Source organism: Centruroides sculpturatus, unplaced genomic scaffold (assembly GCF_000671375.1).
Source record: "Centruroides sculpturatus isolate CEXI.00-Female unplaced genomic scaffold, Cexi_2.0 scaffold1471, whole genome shotgun sequence".
Lineage (NCBI taxonomy): Eukaryota > Metazoa > Arthropoda > Arachnida > Scorpiones > Buthidae > Centruroides > Centruroides sculpturatus.
Window position 1 is genome coordinate 60,297 of NW_019385804.1, and position 25,181 is coordinate 85,477.

General features: G+C 31.6%; 2 protein-coding genes across 2 annotated transcripts; both read right to left on the minus strand.

Annotated features, from left to right (window-relative positions):
- Positions 1-578: 578 nt before the first annotated feature.
- On the minus strand, positions 579-17,605 carry LOC111642240 (F-box/LRR-repeat protein 14-like). The gene is made up of 3 exons (XM_023388550.1): positions 17,482-17,605; positions 3,046-4,626; positions 579-1,011 (listed from the first exon to the last, which is right to left on the minus strand). The coding sequence occupies exons 1-3, from the start codon at positions 17,506-17,508 to the stop codon at positions 739-741; spliced, it is 1,881 nt and encodes a 626-aa protein (XP_023244318.1). The 5' UTR covers positions 17,509-17,605; the 3' UTR covers positions 579-738.
- Positions 17,606-21,526: 3,921 nt separating this feature from the next.
- Positions 21,527-23,517, minus strand: LOC111642238 (protein O-linked-mannose beta-1,4-N-acetylglucosaminyltransferase 2-like). The gene has a single exon (XM_023388549.1). It carries the CDS (start codon positions 23,455-23,457, stop codon positions 21,772-21,774), a length of 1,686 nt encoding a protein of 561 aa, XP_023244317.1. The 5' UTR covers positions 23,458-23,517; the 3' UTR covers positions 21,527-21,771.
- Positions 23,518-25,181: the final 1,664 nt, after the last annotated feature.

Here is a 25,181-nt window from a genome sequence, read left to right on the forward strand (position 1 = left end):
GAAATTCACTTATTTAATTATAACGAATTAGTGTGAAGTTTGTTGCTGCTTGTTTGAAATAAGTTAATGGATTCTTCCCTCCAATAACATCAATGCAACACAGAGAGCCGATTGTATTTCAAGCAGACAGCAGTATTTGTTTTCGTTGCTGTAACAGATGAGAATGTCTTTTCACACAAATAGGTTGTTGCAAATGGAATTAAAATTATGACGACTTTTTCACTGAGCATTGGGTACTCACTTTTTATGTGAGTAGCCAGTCATCGAGACATCAAAAATGATGTCTTGATGAGGACAAGTGGAATTCAGTCTGCACCGAGTTATCTCTTCAGACTTTACTGGAATGAGTCTCGTGATTAGTTCTTGACTCTGTCCCCTTGGTTCTCTAGGCTCTCTCTCTGTCGATGTTGACTAACTTGCGTTCCAGAGGAGTCATCCACAACTTGCCTTCTCGGTGTCCAACCCAAAAGTGGTCATCTTTCTCACCCTTTGTCTTAGAAAAAAAACCCACGGGCAGGGCCCTCCCTGTCCCTTCCTAATATAGCAATAAAAATTGCTAGATTAATGTCATGACAAGTATATTTCCATTGAAAATTTGTACTTCTACTTTTTTAATTACATATCACAAATAATATTGTATCATTATTAATTTTTTAAATTAGTGAGATTAGCTCAAATTATAGTTTTAACTTTTAAATCAAGCAATAAGCGCAATACAGTTTCAATGAATCATACTTATTAAAAATTTAAGTAATCACACTTATCTTCATTTTGCTTATAAATTATATTAAGTTTATGAACAGTGTGAAGAGTCTTCACATCTTTTTCTAGGATTTCAACCTCTTCTAACGACATCTTATCACAATGAGATATATCTAAATATCTAATATTCAAAGCATATTTATTTATATTCCTTAATGTTTCATCAGTAATGAGTTTACATCCCTGAATGTCCAGATATTTTATTCTTGGTAAATATTTTATTGAATTGGAGATACCAAAATCAGTTATCTGTAAAATAAAATATGGCTTCTGATTACAAAACTCTGCACATTGAAGGATATGTGTGGAACATTTTAACAAGGGTAGAAGAGAATATAGTAGTAAAGGCCATAAGTTAGAAAGGTTTGAGGTAGGACAAAAGGTGTGGTTGAGAAAAGGGGGCATGAAGAAGAGTAAATTTGCTGAGANAAAAGACTTTTCTAAGTAATATATAAATATGTATTCAATAATTTTTACTTTTCTGGCTGTTATATATAACAGAGGAAAAGTGTAGTGCTTGGTCAAAAAACTGACCCCTCCCAAATTTTTACATTTTTGGACTCAGAACATCTTGAAATTTCGAGATATGCAAAAGATTCGAGGTTTTTTCTATATGTGTGGATGTTAGACTGTGTGTGGGGAGGCATGATTTTGTTCACCCTGTTCAAAGCCTAATAATTTCTGTGGTTAGAGTGGTCAGAATTGGAGTCAGATGGTTTAACATAGGAGTTAGTTATTTAAGTCAAAGTGGTTGAACTAAATCATGTCCCCATATACATTCTAACATCTTAAGCGAGAACATCTTAACGGGTTTTACTGTACTATTATAAAATGGCAAAAAAGCTTACTTTGAGGGTAAAGACGAGTTTTATTTTATTTTTTTTAATTTTGAACGCTAATAACGAGTAAAATATTCATTAAGATATATGATTAAGAGATATGACACATGACCACTTTTATGTCTTCACCCTGGCGACCTTTAATTAAGAACCAAAATTTAATAATATTAATGCCCCTTTATACGCAAGTTACAGTGCCACATTTCGTTTCTTAAACTTTACCCATTGTTTAATATCTCAAAACATAAAATAAAGAAATTAAACAAATTAGACACCAACACATAAGCATGCATGAATTTTTTCCCTTTACTGACTTTTTTGGGGGGTTTGAGAGGTCTCCAAACGTGTAGATTTGCAAAAAAAAACTTGGAGGGTCAAATTTGACACGATTCCAATACTTTTCCGTTTTATATACATAACAAGTTGGTAATTAAAAAGGAGTCGGAGTTGGCGGATTTTTTGACAACTCCGACTCCGGCTTAAACACCAAAACTCCACGACTCCAACTCCACAGCCCTGGTACTTTGTTTAAAAAAAAAATTATTGATTTCAAGTGCAACATTTTTAAAATTGAATAGAACAACTGATTTCAATGTAAAAGAAATAGAAGTTAATAATATAATAAAAAATGTCTGTCTGTCATCTATCCATTAGAAAAACGAATGTTTTTTTATTCTAAAACTGAAACTGTCAGCATTACATCAAAAAACTATGATTATATGTTTAATTTCTTCATTTTGTCTTCTTTCTAATGACATAAAATATGTGATTATTTTAATAAAATTTAAAGAATGTTTTTAATTAATTAGTCACACTATTGAAAGAACTGCTGTAGCCTTATATCTAAGTGATTTACATAAAATGTAACCTTGAAAAACAATACAAAGTATGTAATGATCAAGTAAAACTTAAAGGATATTACCAAACTACTTCCTTTTACATACAAACAGTGAATGTTAATGTTTTTTTTTTATTTTGTTAAATATTTTAAAATTAAAATGTTAAAATTATTCTTAAAAAAAGAAATTATATTAAATACTTTTGGAAACTGTAGTTCTTGTTGTTTAAGCTTGTTTTATTGAGTTATTAGAGAGGTTGCGGCCGATGTTTTCAATGCAAAAACGTGTACATCAGATGTTTAGCGCCGCTTTCCTAAAGGCCTAGAAGTTTGGCAATAGTGTTTGGAATGTCGAGCATGATTCCACTGACTATCCTAAAGGCCTAGAAGTTTGGCAATGGTGTTTGGAACGTTGAGCATGATTCCACTGACTATCCAAACACCATTGTCAAACTTCTAGGTTTATAGGAAAACAGCACTGAATGTCCAATGTACACGTTTTCGCATTTAAAACGTCGGCCGCAACCTCTCTATTACTTTCACAAATTATTACAAATTATTTTATAAAAGCAAATTAATAATGATTTTTATAAAATTATTACTTACCTTAGAACACTGACTTAAAATGAAGGTTTCTAAGCTTGGATTGTTCTTTCCAATAGAAATAAGTCCTTCATCAGTTATATTTTGGCATAAACTTAGATTTAAATAATTTAATTCTAAAAATAAAATTCCAAATTTAAGAGTTTGATCTGTAATTTTTATACATCCACATATATCTAACTCTCTCAATCCTTTAACACTTGTCAAAGAAGAATGTTCAGTTTCAATAAGAGAATACTGATTTAATTTATCTATTGTGGATAAATTATTAGATGATGTACAATTTATATTTTTATCATATTCACCAGTTTCATTTGTAACTTTTATATTAGCAAGACTATTATCTGTTATATCTCTACACCATGCTAATCTCAATGTTCGCAATTTTAATAAATATTTTGCAATAGCATTTACAGTTAAATCTGTAATGTTAAAACATGATGTAAGATCTAGATGCAAAAGATTAGGCATGTGTTTCACAAATATGAGAGTAATGTCATCAGTAATATTACAATAACTGAGATTAAGATGTTCTAAATACAAGAATGATTCTGTACACAGAGCTTCCTTAAAGCCAAATGGTGTAATTTTTTCACATGATGAAAGATCAAGTCTCTTTAATTTATTTAATCTTGAAATTGCACTTACACTTCTATCTGTCAAATTATGACACCGACGCAAACTAAGATCTTGAAGTTCCAAAAGTTTTTCACATATTGCCGAAACAGATTCATCAGCTATTTGGTAAGTCATGCTAAGATCAAGAACTTTTAATTGAGACTGATATTCACATAATGCCTTAATACCAAATTTAGAAAGCTGTTCACAAGAAACTAAATATAATTCTTTCAAACTTAACCCACATTCTTTTACTAAAATTGTTAATGCTCGACTATCAATCAAAGTCCTTCCAAAATTCAAACTATTTAAAGTTTTATTCATTGTTTTAATGAATGTTAAAATGTTTTGGAAAGTAAGTACTGACCCAGAAGGGACTTTATCTTCTTCTTTTGGATAAAATCTTTTATAAATACCTGGATGAAAGGATATTTGACAACCAGCAACAGATAATTTTTTTAATCTTGGAACTAATTTCATTATTCTGTTAAAAGTGGCATCACACAAATATCTATTACATCCTAAATTTAATTCAGTAATATTTTGTAATTTTGTCTCTAACAGTGAGAGATCACTAAGTCTTTCTAATAGAATTCCTGATATAAAAAGACCATTACAACCATTGATTCCTAAATATTGTAATGACATACATTCAGATAAAATATCAACAAACAATCTTTCAGATATATCACAACTATGAAAATCTAAGTGTTGAATTGTTGGTCCAATACTTTCCCAAAATTCAAGTGAATTGGAAGTTAGATCAATTTCTTTCAATACAAGATGATTAAAAACACAATGACTATTTTTTAAAATTTTCATACTTGATGTTGCATTGTCATGAAGAACTATAGCAACTTTCTGCCACAGACGTTGATCTAAAGTTGCAAAATACCATTGTTTACAAACTTGGCTTGCACAAATTCGATCTGATAGGTGAAGATATTCAAATATATTGACAAGAATCTGCAAATAAATATTACATATTAATAACTTTAAATGAAAAGTAAAAAGTTTTTAATAAATTATTTTTAATTATCAAACACATGTAAAAATAATCTAATATGAACTTTGCACTTTGATAGTTGTTCATAAAGAATAAATATATCAAAATGTAGAAAAAAATCAAACAAATATATTATGCTACCAAATAATATTGATACTACAAAAACTAAACCAATAACATTAGATATAAATATCTTTTCACTACTTCAAAAACTGCACTTGTAATACTACTAATAATGTTACACAAACACCTTAACGCTAAGCTCTGAAATTTTCTTCTTTCTAGATACTGTAACTGGAGACTACATTGTTTTTACCCTTCAGGTTACCAGGGAAATTTGTGTAGAAAAACAAATCAAACAACTTTTCCATAAGCTGATTTTGTTTCTAATGGATTAAGCCGATTTTGGCCAGTTTTGTGTTTAGAGAGTTAATGTATAATTAAAAATACACTGGTGTGTAAATACGTATGCCACTAAATTGATGAGCACTTTCGACGATACACACTTTCGTCTTCTTCGGGTCATTAAAACATTGCAACAACAAAAATCTTGTATATATCTGGGAAGCCCTCATCACCAACGTATTAAAGCCCTGCAACACCCTCACACTGGATTTGCCCCCTTTGTGGATCAGTTTGTACAGCTATATAAAACATCGTAACTAAATCCACAATATAGAGGTGTCTAACGCATGCGCAGTATAAACGCGCGTGTTTTTATTTAAATATCTTCTTATATTCTACTGTTGCTGTTATTCCAAAATGTTAATTAAGATTGGAATGTTTTAAATTTTGTATTCAAAAAAGGATCTTATATCTTCTAATGACCTGAAGAAGACGAAAGTGTGTATCGTCGAAAGCGCTCGTCAATTTAGTGACATACATATTTAATTTAACGCTTCTATGGTAAAAGTTTTTGTAACAAATGATTAGCGTGCTGTCTATCACTATATTATGGATATTTTCCTGGTGTGTAAAACTTAAGCAACAATTGTTTTTTTACCATAACTCCACAAGAAATCATTTGGAGACATAGACATGAAATTCAGAATACAGAGACAGTATTTTGTACTTAAAGGATGAAGAAAGTATACTAGCGCAAAAATGAATAGAATGCATACAGTATGGAATCAAAACCTCCTTCTTATTGTAGTCTCGCACGGTGTGCACTTACTGCACACGTCACCTGTGATGTCTTCTTCCTGAATACGAACCACCTTTCTACTGAGTTGGGTGTTCATTAGTACTGATTGCAACAAGCCTTTCTCTACAATTTCATGGATGTCTGCTTAAAAATTACATTGTTGTTTAAGTTTTGCATACCAGTGTAAAATTCATTTAACATTTTCAGTTGTTTTTAAATGACCACCTTCACAGAATAAAAATACATTGTAAATAGAATAAACAGTCATCAGTACAGAACTTATTAATTCAATTTGAAAGTTAATTCATTAGAACATAATTTCATAAATTCAAATGCTTGTGTTGAATGTCCATTTGTCTGGTATGTATATACAAATCATAAAATAACTAGCAAAAAATTACAATAAGATAAAAACAAAATATTACAGGGATAATATAAATAAATAAATAAATTATATACAACTAAATATACACAAATAAATAAATAAATCTTATATTCTTCCATATCACATTAGTAATGCTTTTCATGCTCCCAATAATTCATTATAGTATCTGCAATTTATTACTTGCCCCTTTAGAGTTGCTTTGTAAATTTGCCAAGCTTTGGAATGTTTTAACTGCCTCCTCTGTACCATTTTAGCTTGGTTTCAAGCCACCAAGATGGAAGTGGGATCAGCAAGCACATGAAAGTGTTGTATTAGAATAAGGCAAGAATTATGTTACATCAAAGCTAATAATATATCACTAGCAGCAAGAATTAAAGAGCATGAAGCTAACTCTAATATGGACTCTATGTAGATAACAAGATATAGATTTCTGCAGATAGGATTACATCCTATCTTACCTGTATATTCAAGAAATATTGGTATATCCAACTGAACAAATTTCAACTTCAGTACATAGGTTGCTATGCATTGACAGAGAATGTTATTCCACACAAGAATGTGAGACTTTGGACAATGGTCTGAACCCCCTCACTGAATGTGTTTTAAGGCAGCAGTAATCAACCTTTCTGACTTTACAGACAACTAAACTCACAATTTTCAATCCTGCAGACCACTATCATGAATTTTTTAAAGATACAAAAATCTACAGACAAATGATCGTAAAAGTTCCATTTTACTTTATTAATATGAAATTCACTTATTTAATTATAACGAATTAGTGTGAAGTTTGTTGCTGCTTGTTTGAAATAAGTTAATGGATTCTTCCCTCCAATAACATCAATGCAACACAGAGAGCCGATTGTATTTCAAGCAGACAGCAGTATTTGTTTTCGTTGCTGTAACAGATGAGAATGTCTTTTCACACAAATAGGTTGTTGCAAATGGAATTAAAATTATGACGACTTTTTCACTGAGCATTGGGTACTCACTTTTTATGTGAGTAGCCAGTCATCGAGACATCAAAAATGATGTCTTGATGAGGACAAGTGGAATTCAGTCTGCACCGAGGTATCTCTTCAGACTTTACTGGAATGAGTCTCGTGATTAGTTCTTGACTCTGTCCCCTTGGTTCTCTAGGCTCTCTCTCTGTCGATGTTGACTAACTTGCGTTCCAGAGGAGTCATCCACAACTTGCCTTCTCGGTGTCCAACCCAAAAGTGGTCATCTTTCTCACCCTTTGTCTTAGAAAAAAAACCCACGGGCAGGGCCCTCCCTGTCCCTTCCCTGTTGGCAAACCATCAATCAGGACCCACGAATTTCCCGCTCCTGTCAGGTGACAGGAAAGGGTTATTAGCGGAAGGAAGAAGGGGGAAAGGAAAGAATAAAGGAATTCTAAATCTATATACAGTATTTACATAGACAAAAATGGCAGACAGCCACAGTATCATGAAAAATAAACACCAGTATACTGTTGACAGAAAAAAACAATTGACTAGAACCAACAATAAAGCCACTCCAGGCAAAATCAACAATAAATAATGAACATATTTTGGATCAAGTTCACATTCCACGAAGGACAACAGTTGCATTCTGTTATGTATGTAAACCTCCAAGGGGATAATCCACACCAAATTGCCCCTTGACCTAGTTAGGCGACCCTGCACCTCTGACCTTTGTCGTGTTCCTTTGTATCCCATCAATTGTGCATTAGCTGTTGTAACACTTAGACTTAGAGGCACAAAGTTACATTTGTATTATCACCAAGTTATGTTTGTATTATAATAAAGTTAATTATATACGTTAACAAGTAATCATTTATTTTACGAACACAACACATTCACATCATTATTTATTGATTTATTGACATTATTATTTATTGATAACAGTCATTTCATGTTTGGTTTTAGATTCAAATAAAAAAACCCTCAATGAATGAGTAAAAGCAACCAAGCATTTTGCATTTCTTTCATAATATTTCACATAACTGTGAGTTGATCAATGTCCAAATTTCTTTCACAGACCACTGATCATCTGTGAGCAAACCACTGGCTGGCAATTGCTGTTTAAAGGTATTTTTACATGGAGAATGAGAGAGAGAGAGAGAAATACTTTGTATAATAAATAATGAAGGAATGAATAAACAATGTAAGTCCTAAGATCAACCATCACCAGTTGGGATCGGATTAAGTGTAATATTTAATGATCAACCTCTCCTGCAACTTAAATTGGTTGAGTTACACTTGGAAACAGGTAACCTACAATCAAAAAGTGAGGATGAGGAACCAAGACCAATTGGAATTGGTAATTGCAGGTCAGAATAGATACAAACCCATGTCTCATGGACATAAGGTCCTTTCTCAAGATCTGCTTTTTTTCAGAAGTACTATTTATCCTCAAAGATACAAGTTATCCAAAGAGCTCTTTTCCTAAAATCAGATCTTTTGCCAAGTTCTGCTCTTTATGCTGTTTGTTTAGTTCCAACACACTTCTCCAAACAACTTCAAGCTGTGAATTTTGAAAGTCTCAATTTTAACATAGAAAATCCCAATTAACATTCCATCTGTGTATGCACCTCCATTAATAAAGGATTCTGTTGAGAAAAACTAGTCCAGAACTGACAACTTATCAAAGAATGAACATCAATGTGACTGTGGGGATTTCAGACCTTTTTAGAAACTGACCTAGTTGACACAACAAACCCCCAATTTTTGTGTAAGCAATCTTTCATTAATATATGGGTTTATTTTTGTAAATTGGCATCCAATCTGCATACAGAAACACCCACATACATGATTCCTATTTTTTAGCTAACCAACCTATCAGTCTTAAGAATAGAGACTGGCTTTCTAGGTACAGCTATCAGTTGGGGATCTTGATTGCCATGATCGTCACAAGAATGCTCAAAGATCTACAAAATTCTTTTAAAATTAGGTTCTACAGTATCTAATTTTGTGAACATTGGGGCCACTTACAAAATGTTCACAAACAGGTTGAACATCAAGACTATATCTATCATACTACATAGATGCATTACAAAACTAGTTAGGGAGTATTGGTACATGGTTTTGAGTCATTGTGAGAAGAGATCAGATTAATTCAACACTGTATGGATCACAACTTATTTAGGAGTCAATACACATCCTTACTAATAACAAATGTAACTGGCAAATATTTGAATTGCCTTACTTATGTTTAGTTTTTAAAACAACAAAGAAAAATAGTAACATATGTGCCTGATGCAATCCCCTACCTATTGTGTTGCATTTCACACTTATTTAATTGTGTCACATCTCTCATAACTTGAAAAAAACAAAGTTTGTTTTTATTTTATGTATATTTTTTAATTAATTTGTTCAATAATTATGTTTATGTATTTATATTTTAAATTAATTATTTAGTTTATGTTCTACATTTCAGTCAAATTTTCTTTACATTATTTTTTGAAAATTACTGGTTTCCATTTCTGAATTACTGTAAAGAAACCATACCATGTACTATTTAGAATATTTTGCCTGAAGATGACAAATTACTTTTTTGAAAGTACTATCATTTATGTTTAAATAAATATTTTCAAGTTAAAAATTTCAAATGAAATCCTCAATATTTTTCTAATTTTGGGTTGTCTATTAAAAAAATAAAATTTTTTTAAGAATGTTTCTTTTTTCAAAAAATGATGATTTCAAAAATTATGAGAATATACAGACTTATTCATACATTTTGAAAGATAATGTTCTAATATTCCATCCCTTACCACCTGGTTCTCCATTGAAGGCCTGGCTGAACTCATAATTGGTGTGGAAAAAAGGCACTTGGTGTCAACAGGATAAATTCCAAAAAGGCTTTTGCCTTTTTAAAAAACTGCATTTTTTGGAGATTTTTTTAAAAAGGCAAATTTATTGACACATGTTAGATCAAAACAAATTGTGCATAAAAGAGAATTGAACTTTTTTCTACACCATGTTAAATCAAAATTGAATAAAAGTAGAATCAGGTGTACTTAAATTATTCAATTTTTTAAATACTACTTAATAGTTTATATTTTTCTATTCCTGATGATAATCTAAAGTGCTTTAATGCCTATATAACATCCCAAAGCCCAATATTTTAGTAATATGCCAAACAACTGCCAGATTATATCTGGCAGTCACTTGGCATATGTATGTAAGACTCAGCACTACGTAATCTGTATGTTTACGTGCTTAACTCATAACAACTTCCTAACAATACCATTTTGTCAGATAACTGCCAACTTTCACACCTGGGAGCTAATCATTTGGTGAGTTCTCAGCAGCGAAAGTGACACTTTCCTATAACCTTCTGACCTATTGTCTTAAGTTCATTGGTTGAAGATAAGGAACTGAAAAATTGAGGCAGTCGCTGGCTGTTCTCCAAAAAGTGCAGTCATCACCCACGCGCTGTACTTTCCACTGCATTAACTTTGTCATCCATAGGACTTATTAAGTGCCTCTTATTTGGATTAATGGCGTTGCCAAACCAGAATACTCGATTGCCTAACTGGACTAACTTTGCCGTCAAGAAACTCAAGACCTACTTGCAAATCAACCAAACTTCAGGTATTTATCGCCATGCGAACAGCCTGTGAATTCTCTCTCTCTCTTCCGCACAACCCCAGGGAATATCTAGACATATTTTGACATCATTAATGATATCACATGTATAAAATTCTATTTTATCAATAAATTGTTTAGTTAACCTAGTCTCTGCATGAGTCACTTCCAGTGTGCTGTCTCTCACTCCATCCGTCCGATCGCTCGCACACGCGACCGCTCGCATGACCTACATAACCTTCTTGACCTGATGGACGTTACACTGGTGTCAGTCCTGACAGAGATCAGAGATGTCGACCCTCTCGTCCCACGTATTATTGCCTTCTCAAACAGGAAATTGGTTCACCAGTCCAGGATTGGATAATATCTTTTTATATCTATAAATTAAATATTCATTCACTATCCAGTTTGTACTTACACTATCTTAATTTAATACACTTTGACCAAATTGTGTTTATATAAGGTTCCAACATTATAGCATTTAAAGAAAAAAAAAAACTTGCAGAAGCATACAAATCCTGGACTTAGTTATAAGTAATTTGTCTGTAAATTATAAAAAAATGTTTATTATAGTGATGGACTATTACAGAAAGCTATTACATTTTCTGATCAATGACAATAAAAACAAACTAAATATTAATGAGATATTCAATATACTGTAATTTCTACATTATCTGTGTCTACATATAGAAATTTTTTGCCTATTCTCTGCTTATCATGTACTGTATATGTAATTATCTCCATCATGAGTGATGACAATTTATAAATCCAAGGAAAAAATAAACAGAACTGAATAATTTGGACTAAGTTAGTTATCAAAACCTCCAGGGGAAGCAAAGTTTGGAGACAATTATATCAATAAATTTTTATGTTTGAAGTTTTTTCATAAGTAGACTATAGAATATAGTATTGTATCAATGCAAAAAGATAAACTGTCCTATGGTCAAGGATGTAAGGTTACATATCTCAATTTTATGTTTATAATTTGTGGAATTTTTTACTCAATCCCAAGGGGGCAAGTACCCTATTTGCCCTCTCTGCAGATGTCCATTTAAATAATGCTAGTAGTATTGATTAACTAAAATAATTTTATATAAATTTATGGATAAATTTCTTATCTTTAACAAAACTGATTTGATATTTATCTCCAAGATCTATAACTTCATTTTAATTCTAACATAATATTCATTAATGTTTCAACTGTTTATCATTATTAATAAAATAAATTCTATTTTGCATTCTTCTTTAATAAATTATCCAGTAATCAGTTTTATTTCATATGTATGTAAAAAATATATTTAACTAGCCATCATTTAATAATTAAATACATTTTATGTTAATATAATTGAATAATCTATTGCATTTAGCCCTTAATTTTGCATTATATGTATTTATGCCAATTAGACAAATATACTTGAGGGCTTATGTTAATATATTTCAGTTTGTTTAAATGATAAATTTTTACTTCAATCAACTATCTAGATAATAACAATCTATCTAATCTATGTATTATCTACCTACATAAAACAAAACTAAAAAATGGTGAGCTCATACATAACCCTATTAACACATGTACAGCAATCCCTGTTGTTTTAACAGCTGTGGTGGTCATAGTCTGAAGATGCCCATTAAACATAAGATTTTTATGTTCAGACAATGAACACTTTTGTGAAAGATTTTTATATTCAGACAACAAACACCTCACAGAACAAAATGTTAAACAGAAAATGTTAACTGTCTTACATTTTTATGCTGGATAATGGTTTGTTTCACCATTTTTTATTAAACAAAAATAAATATAATGATCTTCATATACAATAGTTTGTATATAATAATTCAAATACCATAATTTTGTGTTAATAACATTTAGATATTTATGTTAAAAAAATTATTTAAAAGGGGTGAAGATTATTCAATGGAGTGTGTTACTTATCAATTTTAAAGTGCAATACAAGCTTCACTAAACAGTGTTTCCTTTATCTAGTCATCAAGAATATCTTCAGAAAATGTGAAAAATCTTTTGTCTGTCACCGACAAAATGCATTACTTGATAATATTATACACTTCTATTTGAATCTTTTCTTGAAAACTGTATTATCCTCAGTATATATGCAGTATATTGATATCATTTCAGAGAACTTTGATAGTTAAGACACATAATGCAATAATTGTCATTCTAATATAATACAGTACATATATAATGGGTGATCGGTTAACGAACACTTTCGCAAAAGATTTTTATGTTCGGACAACAAACACCTCACAGAACAAACACAAGAAGTGATGTAAAATAATGACTAACAATTGGTCTTCCCTTATCTTCAGTCAACAATTAGGAACTTTTTAGAGCGTGTGAGATGTCGACATTGACGCTCAACCCGGTATATACTGATCATATAGTATTCCTCCGAACTTTGAAATTCTCCCTTGTAATTCCAGCCTTTTATTTTTCTGACAGAAACAATTCTTTTATAGTATTCGCAAGACTGTCAGGCGAGCACTTGTTAAGTTTTGCGTCAGTTTTTATTTTCAAAAAGTGCGAGTATAATAGCAAGTGGAGCACAAGATGTCTGATATTGCTGGGCAGTATGGCGTGAACAGGTCTACAGTAGCCGCAGGTCAATCTTATCTAAGAAAGATACAGTATAATCGAGAAAACTCAAGCAGCTAAAGGGGTAACAAAAATCACATCTGACAAATAAAGAACATTGAAGAGCTCATAACAGAATGCCTGACAACATTTGAAATGGATCTGATGACAGAAGAATGCCAAGAACTCTTGAATGAATAACACCAAGAAACTCAGCAAGACATTTTCTTCTGATAAAGAGGATTAATGCCGATATCTGCTATTAAATATCTTTTGAAGAAGTGGGAGGATGTCAGAACAACGGTCAGAACGGCATCCAAACCAGGTTGAAGTTAACAGGCTTAGGAATCTCTACAACAACAATGCTATTACTTCTGAAAAATCCTAAAGAAGAGAAAAGCAATCGACATTAGACAGATTGCTTAACCCCACAAATGGAAAAAACATGACTAATAAAAATGCAAGACTGTATATATGTATTTTTATTATTACATATAAATAAACATAGTAAGAAAGTATGTATTTTTTAATTTTTGGAGTGTCCAGAATGAATTAATCAAATTCCCATAAAAACTTATGGTAAATTGATAATCAGTTAATGAACAATTCAGATAGTGAACAAAGTCTTGGAATGGATTACGTTCGTTAACCGATCACCCACTGTATATATAAAAAGTACTTTTCTGTTAATAGGATGCCAGTTGTAACTTTAATCTGAAGCTTGATACCGTTGTCGTGTCGCTCTGCTATGACTGTGTTCAACTATTTAGCCCACATGACTCTGCTGCCTTTGAGTAGCCCACTTAACTGTTTGTGGAACACTTAATGATGTATAATTTTAGGAGAATGTGGGAGCATGTCCCCACCCAGGTGCTGAGGTGTGAGTGATAGCAAGCACCAAAATGCATGACTACATGCATAACATGGAGGCAGTATACTGATACATGTTAAAAACTGACCTTTAGAGGTGAATACCGTGTTAAGGGTCACATTTACAGGTAAGGTTTCTTTGACTTTTTTACTTGTATAGCGGGGTCAACAATTCTGGAGGTGCAAAACCCCTCCTTCAAAGCTTGAATCTTACCCATTGCTGTATATATCAACTGACATCCTGTTAACATAAAGTACTTAAAAAATAAAGTTTGTCTGTTCTTTACACATTTCAAGAATATATAAGCAAATAAAATACAACCAAACTTTTCAAAAGCCATTCTCTCATCAAGGTCGACAACCACTTTCTGTCAGAAAAAAAAAAAATCAATTTTCAGTCTACAACAGGATGGCTTACATATCTAACCAATGAAATATTAGAGCACTACTAAATATTACTAAGAGCTAGTAAAAGATGTGCATTGTACCTAGAAGTTTTTGAGGGTTACTTTACATTACAAAAAGAATTACAATTAAAAATTTAATAATACCACACAATAAGTTTGTTTTTCAAATTGATTGATATTTTTCCATCATTAAGATAGCAGTTGTTAAGCAAAACAACTGGCAGATAAATCATTCTGTAAGTAATCTTGCATGTTAATTTTCAGCACCAGCTTGCATACATCTTCAGGGAGTTTTCAAGAAAGTTCATTAACCATTGTTTCCTTTAGAATAACAAATAGTGTTTAACAAAATTATATTGCTTACTCAAAAACTAAAAACATTGTGTATCAATCTGCTTTACAATAAAAACTTAGGCATTTCAAAAGTCAGCAGTGTTTAATTTATTGAAGATTTTTGTTAGGAGTTCATGTGAAGCTTTCTGTCTTGGTTTGGAGTGAAGCTAATGATTAAACAATAGCAACAAAACTTTCTATAAAGTGATGATAATATGGACAGAATCCCAGGAAGCTTCTCATTTGTAAGTTTGTTGGTTTAAGTTAGCTGCTCTTAGTTTGTCAAGATGAGATCAGGCTCCATCTCTATCAATGATGTGGCCAAAACTCTTCATACTCTAAGACCCAAAAGGCAGTATCATGTGTTTAAATTGAAAACTTACTCATCAGAAGCACTTCAATACAATTTATAAGTTCTTCACCATTGAGGAAAATATTGAATCAAATACAATGATGTCAACTAAGCAAGAGACAGATGTTACATTTGAATCCCTTTAACACTGATCTGGCTGATCTTTGCAGTTTGAATTCAGCTGTTAAAACAAACAGTATGAAAGAAAAATTACTAGGAATAGGTGATTGCTGTCCACATGTTAAAAGAGGAGAGAGAAAGAGAGAGAGGGAAGGGGAGGTTGTAAGATTAAAGGTCATAGATTGACTTCCATGTGGGGAAAGAGTCTGTATCTTTAAAACTGAAACTGATTTTTTTCTCATAGCTTTGTAAATTTCTAAGCCATTCTTTGTGGGAGGTGCTACATAGGAGGAATGCTCAGTCAAAATATACATCTATGTTGTGTCAGAGGCAAAGGTTTGCTTTCCTGTAGTTTCTTCTTGCTGGATATTGGTTGTATGTGCAGTGTTTATTAACATATACACAGTCTTGAATAGTTGAATATATAACTGCTTTGAAGTGTTTAATTTTGGACATCTATTACTATTAAACATTGGATATAGCATTATAGTAATGATCAGATTTCTTCTCTGAATCATACAATTCAAATATATCTTAAACCAGTAAAACATACCAATAACAATCAGTTTGTTTTAATAATCAAATTGTTTTACACAAAAATAAAAAAAAATAAAAAAAAAAGCAATGGGAATAATACATTAAGGGTGTTCCATTTAAAATTGGCCTCACTGAGATGGTAAAACATTAGCGATGTAAATTTTATAGTGGATATTTAAAAGGAAAAGTGTACAAGATCAATTCCAGTACTACTGTATATGCAAAGTGAAGGAAAACTTTTACAAAGCATTGAAGCTATTGACATAATTACATAAGATCAGTCTAAACATGATTACACAGAGGAGCATAGATGCATAAGAACATCAATTTCAGCATCTGTATACGAGGGAAAACCCAAAAAAAACCAAACTGAGAGTGCTCTGCCATTTGTAGACGTAGTAGAGAGTTCTCCCATTACATGTAGTTAGTAGAGACCTTCATGAAACAGCTGTGCAAACAGCGTCAGTTTGTAGGTTTACGTTTGAACATAGTGTTGTGTTTCTCTTACTGTTATTTTGTTCCGTTTGCGAAGTTCCGGGCGTCCTTCAACATCTCGAAATGAAAACGTTGAAAAAAACCCACCAAAAAAGTGTTAAGACGTCTGCGAGAGGATGTGCAAAGGAAACGCCCAGAACTTTGGTGATCAGGTGACTGGCTCCTTCATCACGACAACGCCCCCACACACACGGCCTTACGAGTGACCCACTGTTTGGCTTCTTGGGATGTCCTGTCGTTTCCCATCCTCCATATTCACCAGACCTAGTCCCGTGCGACATTTTTCTGTTTCCGAGAATGAAGAAAAATCTAAAAGGGAAGCAGTTTGATGATGTGGAGGCGGTAAAACAGCTTCGCTAAGGGCACTGGACGATATCAAGGTTGAAGAGTTCCAGAGATGCTTCAAACAGTGGTGAAAAAGACTTCACAAGTGCATTGCATCTAATGGAGAGTACTTTGAAGATAACTGAAGAAATTTTGTAAAAAAGTTAATAAATAAAGTTTTTATACAAAAAATCCGGTTTTTTGGGTCCCCCTCATACGTTTAAAATAATGTTAAAATAGTTTCTAACGAGTGTCCTTAACCTAAATTCATTTGTATTGTTTCCAGTGAGAGAGACCGATTTTACTTGGCCCACAATACATTCATATTCTACTATAACACATAAAGACAGTAACAAATTTAATGCAATTAATAATTAAAATGTCCACATTGTCATTTAATCACTAAAATTATATATAAAATTTCAGTAATTGGATATCAATTATATAAGAAATGCTTCTGCAATGATACACTCTTTACAATTAAAATTAATAAATATCTAAATCTTTGTTATATTCACTTTTTGTTATTGAAGCTTTCTAAATTTATAAACTAGATAAATGCAAAATATATTAAAAGCAATTACAATTATATAAATAACAAATATTTATAACGTCAATAACGTAAAATTAACATAAATAATAGATGGAAAAAATAACTAATTTTGTTTTTTAATTATAAATTCCACATACTTCTGCAGGTAAGTAAGCGTAATTCATCACTAGTAGCAGACAACAACACTGTCACATGATCATGTATAAAGAAGAAGGTTGCCAACTGTGCATCCTCACAATTATACTACACGAAAAACGGAGCCAAATTTCAGAAAAAAGTTTATTATTATTATTAAAAATTGAAAACTAAAATGTATAATGTATTAAATGTAGTTTCTTCATTTAGCATCTTGTTTGGATTCGTATCAAATTATTATTTCAACAAGGAAAATACCTCGGCCGAATGCCGAGTGGTTAATACCAAGGACTATATACTACGTCCTTGGGTTAATACGCTTCGTTAGGTGAATCCGTTCCCGTACTTTGGAAAATACTAACTTAATTCAAACAAATTACCGCATTTCATCAATTCTAAGACGTGCCATACGTTTAAAATCGAATTATAATTGTTTTAAGCAAGGAAAAATATTTAGATAATCAATTTTATTGAGTAACAAGTTAGAAAAACAAGGCATGATTTTTTACTCATTTTTATTTGTCTTAGAGTCCTGGAAATGCATAAAGTCAGATGAAATGTATTAAGTGCAAAGATGGAGTATCAGTAATAAATAATAATACTTGAATATATTCAGTTTTTCGACTATTGTTACTTTATTAACCGCATTTAAAAAGACTGTGTAATAATAGGGCTGTTTTTCCGAAACTTATCACAACGAAGGTAAGTTTGGTAAAAACAACACTATTTGGATTGCTGAAATAATTTTAATAGCAATGTTTAATATTATTATTATTTGTTTTGAAACTTTATCCATTTTTCGAAATCAGGAATAAACTGCAAAAACGAAAAACGACCGTGAATTAGTTACTACAATCAGAGTCTACCGACTCTGCTACAATGGATTGTGCAGTTAAATTTTCAATGATTTTTTTTATTTTTTCAACATCACTATTATGCTTACTTGACGTAAGTGCATTATTAATAAATCAGTAGATTAACCGATTTCGTATTTCCCCGTATCTAAACACTCAAACTGATAAAATGCTTTCTAATAATTTTCATTCGCCAAAAGTTCGCTGGTTTTTTCTTCCGTATGACTCATGTGTTTACAACGTGAAGCGTCCCTATATTATTTCAAAAAATCATTTAATTTACATATGACATGATAATCAATGCCTATTTATTAAAAACTTACAAGTTTATTTTTATTTTCATAATGTATTATCAACGTTTTATATCTTCCGATATGCATTTGATTATCATTTTGGTGCACATTAAGATTCTTATCCAAAAATGTGTTAGAAATACTAGTATATTTATACAATTTAAAGGCTTGAAGACAACAAACAACCTTTTTAATAAACAAACAACACAAAAAAGCAGTTACGAGTATATCAACCCAAAAAAACATTCTCAATGTGTTTTTGTTTGATGCTGTTTGGGTTTTTTGGGTCGAACTTATTTCGTATATATTCAAGAATATGTGTAATGTATGAATGCTTTATAATTACTGTTTAACACCAAACTACATAGAAATGTTTTTTAGAAGATTGAGGTTGAACTTTTTTGAATCACTAATCATCATATTTCATTTGTAGATTATTAGAGTATTGCCTGGGGATAAATTAGAGGCATGTATAATCATGTACTGTATTACTAGAAAGGAGTCACCAATGTATTGTAATTCGAAATTTCCTTTAATATTATTTTAGGCTGAAAGTAAAATTTGTTAATACAAGAGTTAAATGTGAATCTGCTGTGGCTCTGGACAAGTGATATTTGGACAAGATTAGTATAGTATCAAAGTTATTAATTTGGTTTATGAGCTAAACAAAATTTTGATATAACACGTTTGTAATCAAAACCCTAAAATTAAAATTTATATTTGTCTTGTGTTGCTTAATATTGTTATAAATGGATAAAATCTAATTAGAAAGAAATGTCGAATTTTAATTCAGTAATTTATTCAAAAAACGTTAGGCTAGAGTCTATATGTTTTAATAAAGAATTCTAGATTTTCTAAATGCTTAGAAATTCTAGAGATAATGGTGTAATTCAATTTAATTTAATTTGCTTCATAAATATAAAGCTTTGAAATAATTCGTCGAGACAATATTTGCATAGTAAATCTGAATTTTGCAGATCGCATTAACAAAACGCAATAAATTAAAATTTGAAAAATTAATTATAAAAGTAAATAACAATACCAGGTAATCATCATTGGAATAGTACTATTCAACGTTGTCTAGAGAGATAATGATATTTAGCAGTCGTTTTTCTCAACTCTTTCAGCACTGTGACCTTTTACTCATCAATAATCAACATGTTTTACGTTGTCGATGATATTTTCTTTACAGTACTTCATATAGATAATAGATTAACTCCTACATTTATAATGATGGTGTCGTATGCATAAATAATTAAAAATATATAAACATCATTAAAAGTATTGAGAAAATTACGTCCTGTAATAATGACGAAATTTTAACATTAAGCTGAAGCGCTTAATACTGTAAATAAGTTGCCGTCATGAAATGATCATCATTCTCTAGTGGGAGAGATTTTTCATCAATCTATACAATTATATCTAAAGCAAAATTGCTTACTATATTTGAGTATTTTCTTTCAGACTCGGTGTAGCCAAACAGTGCCGTCCCGAGGCAAGTTTTAGGATGGAGCGAGATCCTATTATGGCGCCCCCCCCTTGGTTGCCCCTAATTTATACCCTTTAATTTTCTTTACACTGAGGCGCCCCCCTAGGACTTAGCGCCTGGAGCGGCTGCTCCGTTAGCCCTATGGTAGGGCCGGCTCTGTAGCTAAATAAAAAACAAAAAAGAAAACAGGATAAAGAGGAAAAGGCTTAACAGAATGTTAATCTGAAATCATTGACTCTGAAGAAAGGAAGTGATGCACTATGCTGAAAATTTTGCAGCTTAATTTAGCATTTTCTGTGAAAAAAAAACATTAAGGAATATATATACAGTATTATGATTAATCAGTCTAATGTCTTTAATATAAAAAACTAAATTAGAGAAACTTGTCAATAGTCTTAATGTTTCAGGAATTTTCCTTTTCATTCCTTGCAGTTTTGTGAAACTGCCTTGCACAATTTAATTTTCCAAACTGAAAAACAACTTAGGGAATTGTATTTTCTATGATAGCAAAGATGCTTTTAAGCTTAACATGGCTTCAAAACAGAACTTATTAGGCTCTATTTTGAAGCCATCAAGTATGCTGCACTTGAGCATGAAGTTATTCCTGTTAGTTCTTTTGATTGATTTCATGTCTCATAATTGAAGTGTAATTAGTTTGCTGTTTGAGATTTTATTGAAGATGTTACTCAAGTAAGGATATGACAGGTGTACCACAGGGTATGTTCTTTCATCTTTGCTTGTGGACAGGTTTGAGAGGTCACAATCAATCTGGTGTTTATACTTTGAGCTATACAATTTTGTTTTACTTTAAGTTGGTAAATTTCCCAACACTTTAGAGAGCAAAATTCTATCCAGAATTGGCAATCATAATTTGAACACAAGTTCTGATAAAACTGTGATTGTTCATTTTATTCCTATGTATATTTTATAGAATAGAATCCTGTCTTTATGATAAAATCGAAATTTTCTCCTACTCTCAAATATTTGAAATGACACTTGATTCTAGCCTTTTATGGATCAGGCATCAAGATTTATTGCTTGAATAAAACTGGATTCATTTTCTAATTATACAAGAAGTACTGATGGAAAAATTTCTGCTATCTCATATCTTCTGGGTATTTATTCTACATTGTCACTATTTTGTGATGTAATATAAATCATATGAATTGTAAATCATACATTTATATAATTCAATTACAATTAAGAAAAACAAAATATTCTAATTAGAATTAAAATATTTTGTTACTGAATGTTATTAAATCTTATAATAAACAAAAACCAATAGAATTATTTTACATGTTTTCAAAAAATGTAATTTATGAAATATTACTAAATGAGAGATTTCTCACAAGAAGTGCACTCATTATTATAAATAAAGTTTCATTTCTTCTATTGTTCTATTGCAATTGTTTTACAGTAATAATTTGACATTTGAGGTTAAAGAATTTTATTAATAAAAAATAAATATTTATTTTATAAATAAAATATTCATTTATATTAAAAAAATAAAGGCAGGATTAAAACAGGACATCAGCTGCCATTACAAAGCATTTAGAGTAGATACACAATTAATGCAGATTTTACAATGTGAACAAATAGCTCAAGTATTACATTTATGCAAGACTTTAAATTGTTTCATTTATTACATTTTACAAACTAAGTATTGCAACTAATTGGATAAGTATTAAAAGGTCCAACTTGACTATCAGCATGGCATCGGATCCAAATAAGATATTCTCTATTATCTATAATATTCTCAAATATGTAATTTGTCTCTTTCATTATCACAGCTGTCACATTTTCAGTATCATTTAATAATATCCATACTTCATATTGCACTAAAGCATAAGGTATATATTGCAAATTCCAAGGAGGTTCCCAAGTAATTTTAATTGCATTTTTATTATCTACTGTTGATACTATATTGCATCTTGAATGGCGAACTTGACCAGGATAAAATAATTTCACAATGTTTTCAGAATTCTTTACTAAAATCTTTTCTAAGTCATAATTTCGGTTATCCCAAGCCGACTTTAATGTATACTTTAATGAAGATACATTTACAATAGTATCTTGATATATTCTAAACATCCATTCAGGATTATAACAACAAAGATGTTGTGGAACTTCTTTGTTAAATAGTATAGCTTGTTTCTGTTCAGGTGATAAATGATTTATTCCTCCAAGATGTACTGGATTATCTGGATGAGTTACTGTATTTTTTAATTCCATATTTTGCCATGACTGATATATAATATTCATTCCTGGTAAAGAAACTAAAGTTTTATATGGTGTATAATGTGTTGAGTTTACTGCATAAGGAAATAATTCTATTAAAATAGAGCCAGGTGGCAAAAACATAGATAAAACTAACAATGCACCATGCATTCCAATAACTAAAACACAATGCCTAATAATATTTACTATTTCCGGTACCGAATATTTTTCTAATCCTACTACAAGAACAGAAAGTCCTGTAGTCTCTTTAATAGTTTCAATCACTTCATATTCATTCAAAATTAGACGGCTTTGTTCTCTAACTATTAACACTGCAGTTTGTTCTTTATTACTTTTCCAATTACTTAAATTAAAAGACTTTATAAAATATTCACAAAACTGTTTAATTATTCTTGACATCATTGTCCAGTCCTTATCCATTAGAGGTCCTTGTGGTACTTTAAAGCCGTAATCATACCAAGTTGTCATTTTATTTAATCCTAACCATGCATTTTTAAAACAATATAATGTTTCCAATTTCAGTTCTCTGATTAAAGGTGCAACATTAAATATTTTGTATAACTCATAATATGGTCCAGGACCTCTGTTTTCGGAAAAAAACAACTGAACCTTACAGTCATCTATCTTGTGGCAAATCTCGTTTAATGTTGCATAAACAGGTAATAAATCATCATGAAAAACATGCATTAAATTGTCCGGATTGAATCTATTAAATATTAAGGTTGACTTATTAATAAATTCAATTTTAAAATCATTAGATACCGAATGAGGAAGATCTACAAACGTGAAATACTGAGTATTGTGGTCATCAACAGATGATAAATCGACTAGAACTGGAAATCGATTATTTGGCACTCCACTTAAAATCGATTTTTCATGATGAAAAAATATATATTCTTTACTTCTTGGCCAATAACAGAGATTTTTAAATCTACATTTGCGATTGGTATTATTACTTCCACGACACCAAACTGATGAATATATTCCATCTTCAGAAATATTTTGCTTTCGCTCCCTAATTATTTGCTTTAGCGTCCAGTTATCATATAATAAATAAGCAATAATAAGAATAACTAAGCAATTGGAAGCTTTAACGAATTCCATTTATATTGTTAGAACAGATTGGCATTTCAACCCACGTGAGACACCATGACAATATCATCCCGCCATCTCACGGCTAAACTCTCCATCGAAAATTAACCAAATAAATAAATACAAAACCTTGTATATAAATAATAAATATATTCATCTACAAAAATTAAAATAAATACTATAACAAAAAATGTATTTCATCTCGAATACGAGTCTACGTCATAAGTTCTTTATTAAATTTTATTAAACGAAAGAAATACGACTCTCTAAAATTTAATTGTTAATCAAATTTTTAAATATTTAAAAATAAAATACTGTTGATGATAACAAATTTTATTACATTATTTAAACGTATCGATTAATGGTTCAAGTTAAGAAATTAAAATATGATGGATTTAATTTTTTTAAAGTAAAATCGTTGAATGAATTAATTGGTAAAATAGTCAGTTTGTTAAAAGATTAATTCAGTAAGTGAACAGCTTCTCATAAATTTTTCCTTTATCAAATTTTTAGAGGATATTATTAGAGTGACCAGATGTCCGGCTTTTAAGCACCATCCGTGATGACCGGATAGTCAAGGTATCAGTCTATCGCTCTGAAAGACCCTGAGGATTTTTTCGCGGGTAGTCAGTCCGAATATGCCGAGCCCCGTTCCTCACCACCCGGCAGACCCATTGTGGACCTGCCCGAACCCATAATGTGCTTGCTAAAAGAAGCATTTTTAGTGCACACAGGAAGGAAAGAGTTTAAAAAATAAAAAGTAAATACCGTAACACAACATATGGCCAATCTGCCAAGGAGTGTGTATCTCTCGGGGATGACTATGAAAAACTTGTTCCTATTTAGGTGTTGGCCCACCAGTGGCCAAGCGGTCTTCGTACCCTGAACACTGGGAGTTCGGTCGTGGATTTGCGCCTCGCTCGGACGGGCTGGCCACATGGAGTTTTTTGGGTTTTCTCCACGTCTGTAACGTCTAAATAGGGGCCAGTTTCCTTTAAAAAGACCTCCCGGAAGGCATCCCCTAGGCAGATCACCCAAGTGTTGCGTTGCCATAACTTAACAAACGAACAACAAACAAACTATTTAGGTGTTAAGGTCGGTTCTCACTTTCGAGAAACGTCACTATGCCCGGGTGTCGTTCGATTCTCGTGAGATGTACGGTACGTGCGAGTCTGTCGAGTTGACTCGTACGCTAGCTCGCTCTTTCAAACACGCGCTATCGACCAATAGAACCACTTTTTTCTTAGAGATCATATAGTTGAAAACAGACGTACAAATTCAGTTATATATATTGCGAGTTAAATGCGTTGGCTTTTGTCATTGCGATGTTTCGAAACCACGTATTTGCTATATCCATATGTACAGTACAGTATATGCCGACGTATGAACAAGATACATGTGAGGACTTGCGCATGTATGCGTTTATACGCTTATGATAATAGACAGGTTGCGGCCGAAGTTTTTATCTCTCAAACGTGAACGTCGAACGTCGAGCGCCGCTTACAAGATAGCGGCGCTCTACGTTCGGCGTTCACGTTTGAGAGATAAAAACTTCGACCGCAACCTCGCTATTAATGCCTGTCTATCGCATACTCGCAGTCAAGGCCGCCTCTAACAACCGCGGGACTCGGGTCAATCATGAAATGCGGGCCCTTCAAAAATGTAGTTACATTATAATTTTTGTCACAGTTTTATTTAAAAATATTAATAAATAAATTTAAAGTTAAGATATTTCC